Source organism: Medicago sativa, chromosome 5 (assembly GCF_051527215.1).
Source record: "Medicago sativa cultivar Bolivia chromosome 5, Bolivia_mono, whole genome shotgun sequence".
NCBI classification, from domain to species: Eukaryota; Viridiplantae; Streptophyta; class Magnoliopsida; order Fabales; family Fabaceae; genus Medicago; species Medicago sativa.
Window position 1 is genome coordinate 75039759 of NC_140753.1, and position 10571 is coordinate 75050329.

Genomic DNA, 10571 nt, shown 5'->3' on the forward strand with positions numbered 1-10571 from the left:
GTTTAACTATTATCTAACTATGGGTTATTCACCATACGCTAATAGTCCCTCTCAAACTCAAAGTAGGGAAACTCACCAATTTTAGTTTGAAATAGAATGAAAATACAATGATTAACTATAGTGTAAAAACTAAGTAAAATTGGGTACACCAGCAAAAATAGTAAATGATAAGAAAATAGCAAAGAAGCCCAAATTGAAACCCAACGGACTGAAGATGAATCCCAGGCCCAAAAGTAGAATGTCAGCACCATCCTAAGAAACTGAGTTGGACGAAGAACACGTAATCGAGAAATGAAAATATCAACTGGAAAAACTACAATCGAATTTTCCAAAACACGATGATTCAAACAGAATGAAAATCGCTGATTCAAAACAACTTATCCAAAACACGCCTTTCCAAAACAACTTTTCTACAACGCACTTTTCCAAAACTTCTTTTTTTTTTTAACGCGGTTTTGCAACTGAAAAGTAAATTCATTTGGAAAGTAATTTTCCCTATTGTAACAACAAAAAAAAAAGTAATTTTCCCTATTGATTCATTGGCGAATGGTCTTCGCTTTCATTCCAAAGTTGCTTCAATGGTGTCTAAGTGTGTGAATAGACAGTGTCGTAGCCAGGACCTTCGGTCAGGGGGTTCAAACTTTTGAACTTCGATTAATAATTATAATAATATATATTAAATTTTTTTGCATTGTATTAAAAGAATTACATATATACTCGACAATTGTTCACTACACAATTTAGTCTTCACAATCTTCATGCACTACCAAGGGTTGTAAGTTTTAAAATTTTAGACTTCGTCAATTTGCATTTCAGGAGATATAATTAATTTACTTTTTATTAATTATTACATGTAAAAAATGTAACATAATTAGAGGAATGTTTGTGAAAAATTATTACTAATCAAGTTACAAATTTGAAGCAAGAAATATAGAAAATGATAAAGAAAAATCTCAAGAGAGAGGGCCTATATTTAAGAAGAGATAATAGCATTATAATTTTAAGATATATTTAAACAATATGTACATACTTTAAATATACCTTAACACCGATATAATTCAGATGGTGACTTTGGCTCAGTTGCAATTCTTTTGTTTAATTTCGCACAAGTAAATTTGTAAGCAATTTTTTATTTTGAGGTGCAACCTATGAACTAATTAATTATATAACTAGCTGTAGCTGTAGCATGTCATTGTCATAAGACAACGTGCTGCTGCAATGTGAGTGAGCTTTGTCACAACAGCGTACTAACTATTAGCAACCACAGGGTGAAAGAGGTGCAATGTTTATATTTGTGGGGGTTCAGCATGGAAAAAGCCTAACATTTTGAATGTAAATTTAAGAAGTGAGGGGGTTCACTTGAACACTATGTAGGTCCGCCCCTGTGAATAGAACAAAAACAAAAGTTTATTTCCTCTATCCAAAGGTATCCCCCACAAACAGAATTGGATTTGTCGGAGAACTTTGAAAACGGAGAACAACGAACACAAGAAAACTCTTCCGTCGGGATCAAAATCAACAATGGACTCGTCATGTAACTGAAAACTCTGAAGTTTATTATTGACAACGAAAACAAGTTGTTCAGGCTGTTTTCCGACAAAGAACCAATAGGTGAAATGCCTCATGGCAGCGATGCCATAAACAGCGCTACACAATCTCACTGGTAAAACTGTGACGAGAACTTATGGCTCTTCATAAACAACGAAATCAGAGTACCGATCCTTTAAGTGAGGTTCAAGAATCTCCAATTTCTCATTTTGTGAATCAACGAACATAAAATCGTCTTCATCGACGATGTTGCAACAAGGATCAATGATAACGCAAGAATTCTCACCAATCTTGATGGAAAATCCATAAAATTTTGGTTCAATTGAAGGATTAGAAACTAATTTGATTAGAGAATCAAAACTGCCGTAAACGAAGTGATGATGAGAAGCTGAAGTTTCCTAAACGTGTGAAGAATCTACGAGAACTTCATCGTCACCGGATTGTTCATCTTCATAAGATACTGAATCGAAAGCGGAAGTATCATCATCTTCCTCCCTATGGAATCGCTCTGATATCATATTATGAGTCATTGAAGCACAGGGAAGAAGGTCATAATGATCAGCAAGAAAGCAAACATAGTTCCACTCATGAAGGAGATACTCATAGAGATGATTCATATGAAAATGAATTAGATTGATAAAAGATAATAAGAGAGTGCAATAGTGAGAGTTACTTATATGGGTGAGTTGGTCTAATTAACTCCTAACCACCTAACCAACCGACCATAGTTTACCTATTACCTAACTATGGCTTATTCACTATACTCTAATAGCACACACATATATTTAATTTCCTTGATACATGCATAACAATTGCAAAGGAAATAAGGAAACATTAATTTGTATCATTTTCTCGAAAAATAATTTACTCTGGTTCATTTACACACCATTTAGTAAGTGACTCGATGCATATCAATAAATGCATACATTATTCGGTCACTATTATAAGCAAAAATCAATATTGTAGATTCATTTATTAAATGATGCACACTGGCGGAGCCACGTATTGTCTTATGTGGGCTTATGCCTCCACTATGAAATGGTGTTTAGCTTCATGCATATTACACACACACACACACACACTATTGTATACACATATCATTTATTTATTTATTATATTTACTCAAAAAAAGTTTTATCAACCTTCTATACAAATGTTATGGAATCTATTAAACAAAAACGTGCTCTGCACATCTTCTTTTATGTTGGTTTCGTTTTCTTTAATAATTAATATATGATAATAATGTAATTATATATTATGGAAAAACTTTAGAGGTTTTGAATCATAAGGAGTTATCAATATTTCTATTAAAATTACAAAAAAAAAATGTTTTTTATTAGTCATTTTGATTTCTAAATGTGTCTTTATTTAATTAATGTAATCTTTAAATATATTTTTCACTAATCAATCTGGTCTATACAATGAACAAGAAAAAGAAATATATTTGAAGATGTGTTCATAGTTTTGATAAATTTCACTTATTTTAGTGAAAACACATCACACATTTAGAGATCAAAATGACTACTCCAAATTAGTATTATACATCGACGTCTAAATTGTATAAGATAACCCTGTTACAAAATTAGAATAGGGTCTTTGAATTATTTATGATGACTTTGCTACAAATTTATATATATTATATTACCCCAACTGTTCAAAAGTTCTGACTCCGCCACTGATGATGCATGTGGTTTATAATAAAGACCATATATATCATTACTTGAATGAACATAAATGTTTTTGTTTATAATAGTGACCATAAGATATACGAATGAGTAAGCATTGATAATTGATTCATCGGTAATAATTAATTAGTAATGGATGAGCAAACATTGGTGAATATTTTTTTTTAGGGATATTGGTGAATATATAGATGTTATTGGATGGAACAAGTTACATAGTAGAGCATGATATGAAAAATAAAAATTAGGTGCCAAGGAGGTTATTGTGTAAAAATGGAGGAATCAGGCACTTGAGAAAACCTGCATTAAGGTTAGGGTTTGTGGTAGCAAAACTATCCAGGATTTATATATGATGATGATGATGATGATGATGATAATAGATAGATAGATAGGTATATAGATTTCAGGAACTACTTTTTCTATTAATTTATATAGTTAAACAATTAATCAAATATGTGAATTCATCTAATATTTAGTTTTGTAAAAACTAATTATAATCCAAAAGGCTTATAGATTTATTATTGCTAAAAAAAATTAATAAAAAATCTCACTTCAAATTTTGCTTTAATCATTCATGTTTGCTCGGTCAACTTTGTCTGTCATAGTAACTTCTTTTTACTGGAAATACATATTCAATACATAGTTCATTTGCAGTAGAGAAATTTTTTAGACTCGTATTGGTTCAAAAACCACTTTCAAGCTTACACCTTAGTATACTCCACTACTTCATCACTATTCAAAACCTTATAGGAGAATATGCATCCATATTTTAGTTTCCCAATCGCCCACAACACAAGATGTCAAATGAGGGAGACCTCATTTTTAATACTACCTCATGCACTTGTTGAACAAAACCTACATATCTCATGGTGTTTTTTAATTTTAACACAATCATGTAAAAAAAATAGCTATATCATTTATTTAAAAAATAGCATTTATTTAATAATCTAACTATCAAGTTGAACATCATCAAGGGATTAAACCAAAAGAGAAACATAATTAGTAATATATTTGAATCTGTCAACACAGTCAAAGAACATGTTTAAACTCAGTTATTATTAATGCTTAATCAATTATTGACTCAACTCAAGTTTTTAAGAGGAAAGATAAGTGGGTCATAAATCATTGGTGTTTCAAGCCTAATAAAGGGAACAATACATATCAATTTGTTGATGATGATGATCCTGCAATATCTTTGTTTCTTCATCCACCAGGTACTAAAAAAGCTTGATTCATCCCAAGATTTTCATACAACTTTTTTATGCACCTCCAAGTTGTTGAATCTTCCTGAAAAAATCAAAACAATATCAAATATTAAATAATATAAACAAACTAAATGTGAATTATCTCTTTATAAAACCAATTTAAATATCTGAAATAGTTCAAACCAATATAATCAAATATGTGACCAATTTAATATATATTATATATTAGCTCTTTATAAAACCAATTAAATACCTTAGAATTCCTTGAACCCACCTATGTGACACTTCTTTAATTTTTAACATCCTCTTCATATTCAAACAAGACTCTTTGTGTGTATTACGTAAATTCATATCAGTATAATATGACACCAAACATAATAAAATTTATAAATTTTATGCTAGCAGGTCTATTTCGACAATAACAAATATATATTTTTAACAATTAAACGTTTAAGTTTATCTTTAATTCAAGAAACTTTTTATATTTTAAATTTTTATTGGATTTCAAAATATTCCTTTTTGTTGGGCTCCCCTATACAAATACCGCAAGTGTAACACTAAACTTACTAAAGAGACATCCCTTCTAAACTAATAGCCATTGAATTTTTTAATAATAAATCAGTGGTCATATTTACATTTCGGCATGATACACAAATCCATTAGGTTGTGTACCTAAAAGCCACCATATAACAGGTCTTGTCATATCTTTTGTGTTGATAAAGATTAGATCTTGTAATATTAAAACATATTATGACATATCAGGTTTATCAAACATCCTAAATGAAATGTGTATTTAATATATGCCAAGAAGTACTTACATGAAGACAATTGATGAAATTGGAATCTTTGAGAATGTCTGGAAGACAACTTGTTAATGCACTGCGAGCCCTATTTTAATATGAAAGAAGTTTTATTTATATGAAACTTTGAATGAAGATAAAATTCATATTAATGAGTACTTAAGATTATGAAATTTCTCAACCAACCTGCTATGTTCAGACAAACGAGAATAGCATCGAATTATAAGCTTCAACAAACGAGGTGAATGTTGATTCTCAAAACTTGACAGCATCATGTCAAAAACTCGAGCTACTGTAAAAAATTGCTCTGCTGTATCACCAACATAAGCCAAACCATCAACGTCTAACAACATTTTATGAATGATAAATGTTCCAACCTGCATTGATATACAACTTTATTAGCAGATATCGACAACAAAAGTTGATGACAAAAAAATCAAGAAGAAAATAACAACCATGTCAAATTCATATAAACAAAATGCTCTAAAACTAAATTGGCAAAACAACAATAATAGAGGAACTAACAGATTTTGATGGCTCCTTGTCGATTTCCATACAACCCAAGCATAGTGGAATTATTTCACTTGGAAGAAGGAAACTCATGACTTCTTTGGTGTTAACCTGTGAATATCATGTATAACAAAAGGAGATTATTATAATTGACAAATTATAGATAAATAGGGTATATATGTCATAAATAAAACATAAAATAAATTTTTGCAATCAATTAAAAAGAAGAAATAGTTAGGAAATTTTAATTCTCCCACGATGAATATAAACTGATCTTAATAAGTTGAATTTGTAAGTACCAAAACCTTATATGAATTTTCATAGAACTGAATATGAAACATAAATAAATATATACAATCATACCAAGAGCACAATCAGATTGAAAGCAAACTAATTAAATATTTCACTTTAACAAAAACTTCTTTTAGCACCAACTCAACCGACCATTAAAATTGTTATCAACAATTAATTGATTGTGGGTGAATCTAGCACCACTAAAAGTTTTAATGGAAATTATAAGGAATGATGGTAAATGCATGTGTAATTGCCGGTAGAAGTAAATAGTTTTTTGAAATAACTAGCTACTTGCCATAAACTTTAAAATAGTCAATACTTAGTTTTTTTCTTGTATGAATATAATAAATAATTAACTATGCAACTTTTATGTTAATGACATATATAAGCCATTGTCAAATTTAGTTTCACATTGCTAGAATTTTATGACAATATATTCCGTAACTATATTCTCTTTTTATTATGGATGTCACCATTAAAACTTATTAAACACACAATCTTATGCATAAAAAAAATATTTCCAGCAAAGATGTAATACCTTCACCAAAGCACCAATGACTCCAAGACTACCAAGCCTCAACCACTCATATTGTGTTAAATTACTTGTCGTTTGAAGGAATGGATATAAATATAAGTGCATGTTAGCTGCGGATAATTAAGAAAAGATGAGTCTGAATATTAATGAAAAGATAATTTTTTTTCTTCTATAATTTTCCCATTCTTAATATAACGGTCTACAATTGACTGCATCCTAAATCTGATTATAAAGAATTAATAATTAGGGTTCTATACCTACATATCATTAATGATAATTCTAAACATAACTTTTAGTTATCAAATTAAATATTGTGGACTTATTAAGTACAAGAGTAGATAGAAATTAAAAAAAATTAAGATGAATTAGAAAATTGACATTACCATTGAGGAATGACATCTTTGTATCCGGGTGAGATGCTACACACTATAATGAAAATATGAGAGAAGAGTGTTAGAGGAATTAATTTCATATTTTAAACATCGCGTAATCATTTTAACATGATCGATATTGTATAATGAAAGTTTCAATATGCCAAATACAATTCAAAAACTTATTATGACAAGCTCATCTCACCAGAAGTAGCGCAAGAACATCGCACATTCGAGTTGATTGTGTTGGAGTAAGATTTAGTGGTGAAAGAGTAGGATATATTGAAATTATTTCCTGGGAAAAATATCATTACTCGACAAGTGTATGTAAATCAATAAACATCTTTGTAAAATACTATTGAACTTAAAACAATGAAAAAAAGTGTTAACAAGAATCACACTATTTATCAATTTACAATTGTACGAGGAGATTTGAATTTGTGCCCTTGATCTTACAAAACTAAACTCTTACAATTGATGAGCTAGTACCTCTTGGACAATTATTTTAAAAACATCTAAATGATATCATCATCATCATCATATATTTTCTAACCCTCCCCATAATCATGTCCATTTTTTTAATTGTGAAAATAAATGTTGTTTTCACATTGAAAAGTAAAAGTTGGAAACACATAAATATAAATTGGTGACAAATTTACGTGAAAGAAGCAAATATATATAAATTCATAAACTAAAAAAAGAAGGGAAAGGATGATAGTTACGAAGGAGTGTCATCCGATAAAGGACAGTGGCTAAAATTTTCACCCACACTACCAGCATATTTTTCGCCAATTGCAGAATGATAATTTTTCATCCAATATAAGTAAGACACATGCACAATAATTGTTTCATTAAATCTTGTTTCCTAACAGGTAGTAAAGATCTATAAATATTTAAAAGGAAGAAGTTTGCAAGATACTAACGCACAGAAAGGCAGCTGCTAAATAATATATAATGTTAGACACATAACTTACTTGCACAAGTATTGTAATAGTACCAAAAGAATTCCACAATAAAGGTGCAAGCTCCTGAAATGACGTCATCTGAAATATAAAATGTGAAATTTTTTCTATTAATTGTATGAGTTTGAAAAACATTATAGGACAGTAACCAATTTTTAATATAAAAGTTTCAAAATAGAATAAAATTGTATCACATTTTCAATGATATTCTAAACTATGCAACTTAGATCGGCTGCATGCAGTGATCCTAGTCCTATTTTTAAGGTAAATTTTTCTTCTTTATAGATAACTTTTTTGGCCATTGTCGCTTTCATCCAAATCCTATTAACTATCACATTATTATCTTCATTCTCTATCTATCCTTTCTAATTATCTCTTTCTTGCACATTTTTATGCTTCTTGGAGTCACATAATGTGACATATACATTCTCACTTATATAGAGAGTTACATAATAACACTAAAAAAAATTCAAATTATGATACCAGCTAACACAAGTTCATAAAAAATAAAGAGATATTATTTCATCTAATTAACAATGATTAAAATACATTAAAATTGAAACAAATCTTTAAATTATATAGAATTTTTTATTTATTCATAAAAACAGATGAAAGTTTTCACCCGTGATACACTAATTAATGAACTTTTTTAACTCAATTATGACTATCTTAATTCTTTCAAGATACCGAAAAATTAAACCAAAGATGTTTAATCTAGAAAAAGGATCTAGTATCACAATGTAGTGTATCACAATTTGAATCTATGTTGACATAGAGGCACACAATCTATTTAAATCACAATTATAGAGTATCACAACTCCCTAAGGATTTGGTTTACTTGTGAATCCCATGAAACAAATAAAAAATGAACAACAAACTGAAAGGTAGATTAGTAAGAACCTTGGAAAGCACACGAAGAGCATTTGCTCTTAGATCTGGATTCCTAAGTTCAATAACAAGGCGTTTCATGTCCACCATCATATGAGCAGTGGTGCTAAACTGGGTAGAAGCCCTGAGAGGAGCTACAAATGAAGCATCACTCTTTGTTGACATCGATCGTGGAGAAGAATTTTCAATCTATTGAGTAAGGTGATATATATATATATATATTTGTTATTATTTTTTAGTTGCACTTTTTCATTGAATTTTAACCAATATTATTAACTTCCTTAAAAAAAACAATATTATTAACTATTTATTATTTTAATTCATGATTAGATATTCTATATAAGGTGATAATGCTAACAGCTAATTACAACTTTAAAAATACTTTTTTTATGCAAACTTTAATAAAAACACTTAATAAATCATCAAATTATACTATAAACTATTATTACTCAATATAAAAATGATAAATTTTCCTTTAAAAATATAAAAATATATTTAAAATATATTTTATTTTACATCTTTAAAATAAGAAATCTACTTTTTTTATAAAAAAAAATTAAATATGTTTTTATTTCCTGCAAAATTACTAAGTTGTTTTATTCCCATTAAAAAAATTACACCTTTTGTCCTTTCAAAATTATCATGCATATAAATTTAGTCCTTAGTGGTTAAATGTACATATGTTTTTATTTTAAATTTATTCTCATTTTAATGATTTTTTATCATATTTATTAACAAAAACTATTTATTTAATAAAATATAATGATTATATAAAAGGTATAAAGTATTTAAAGAAATGGTTTTAATATTTGAAGTAATATTTATAAAACTAAAAAAGAAAGTTATTATGCATGAATACTAAAAATTTAAAACATTAATCTTTATTAAATTATACTTTACAGCTGTAAAGAACCTTTTTTTTTAAATTAGTTTTTTTGTGACATTTTTTAAAGTAGTTATAAACATTTGTTTTACAAGATGTAGTCACAAACATAAACTTGCAGTTTTTTTCAGAAAACATTAAGGCTGATTTTTAAAGAAATTTAAAATGTATTTTTCACTTTTATTTAATTAAACAAACTAACAATTTTTTGAAGTATTTTTTTTTGCTAATATCTTTAAGTATTTTTTTTAGAAGAAACTAGTTATATGTAAAAAAAAAACCAATTATATAAAGGAAATCATTATTTTACTGACTTGCATGATGCATTGTTTTTTGGGTTAATATATGTTTACCCCCATGTAATAAGCGAATTCTGGTTTACACCCCTGTAAGAAAAAGTTTAGATTTCAACCCTATAATATGAAGATTCTTTGATTTTGAGCCATGAAGTCATATAATTGGACAAATACAATTATGTGGCATGCTGAATAAGCATTTTTTGCAATTTGATGTTTAGGATTTGGACTACAACAATTTGGTTTTGCGATTTTAGAATTTCGGTTTCGCAATTTGAACCGTGTTGACTTGTGTTGTTTCGATTGTTATTGTGTTTAATACTGTTGCTGAAAATCTAGATCAAAGAGAGAAGAGATGAATGTATAATGGTGGTGGTGTTGGGTTGATGGATTTGTTGTTGTTGTAAGAAAAAACAAAGAGAGAGGTGAGAAGAGAAGGAGGAAGAGAATAGAAGGATAAGAGAGTGAAGAGAGAAGAGAAGAGGAAAGTAGAGGAACGAGAAAGAGAAGAGAGAAGGAAAATATGAAATTTCTGAAGAAAAAAATGGTGTTTTTGAGTTATGAAAAAAAAATGGTTTAAGATGATGAAGAATAGGA

General features: G+C 28.6%; 1 protein-coding gene across 1 annotated transcript; it reads right to left on the reverse strand.

Moving 5' to 3' along the window:
* Positions 1-4433: 4433 nt before the first annotated feature.
* Positions 4434-8960, reverse strand: LOC146925011 (uncharacterized). Its single transcript, XM_085711910.1, has 9 exons — positions 8808-8960; positions 7920-7988; positions 7151-7240; positions 6958-7000; positions 6578-6684; positions 5761-5856; positions 5422-5612; positions 5254-5323; positions 4434-4517 (listed from the first exon to the last, which is right to left on the reverse strand). The coding sequence occupies exons 1-9, from the start codon at positions 8958-8960 to the stop codon at positions 4434-4436; spliced, it is 903 nt and encodes a 300-aa protein (XP_085568036.1).
* Positions 8961-10571: the final 1611 nt, after the last annotated feature.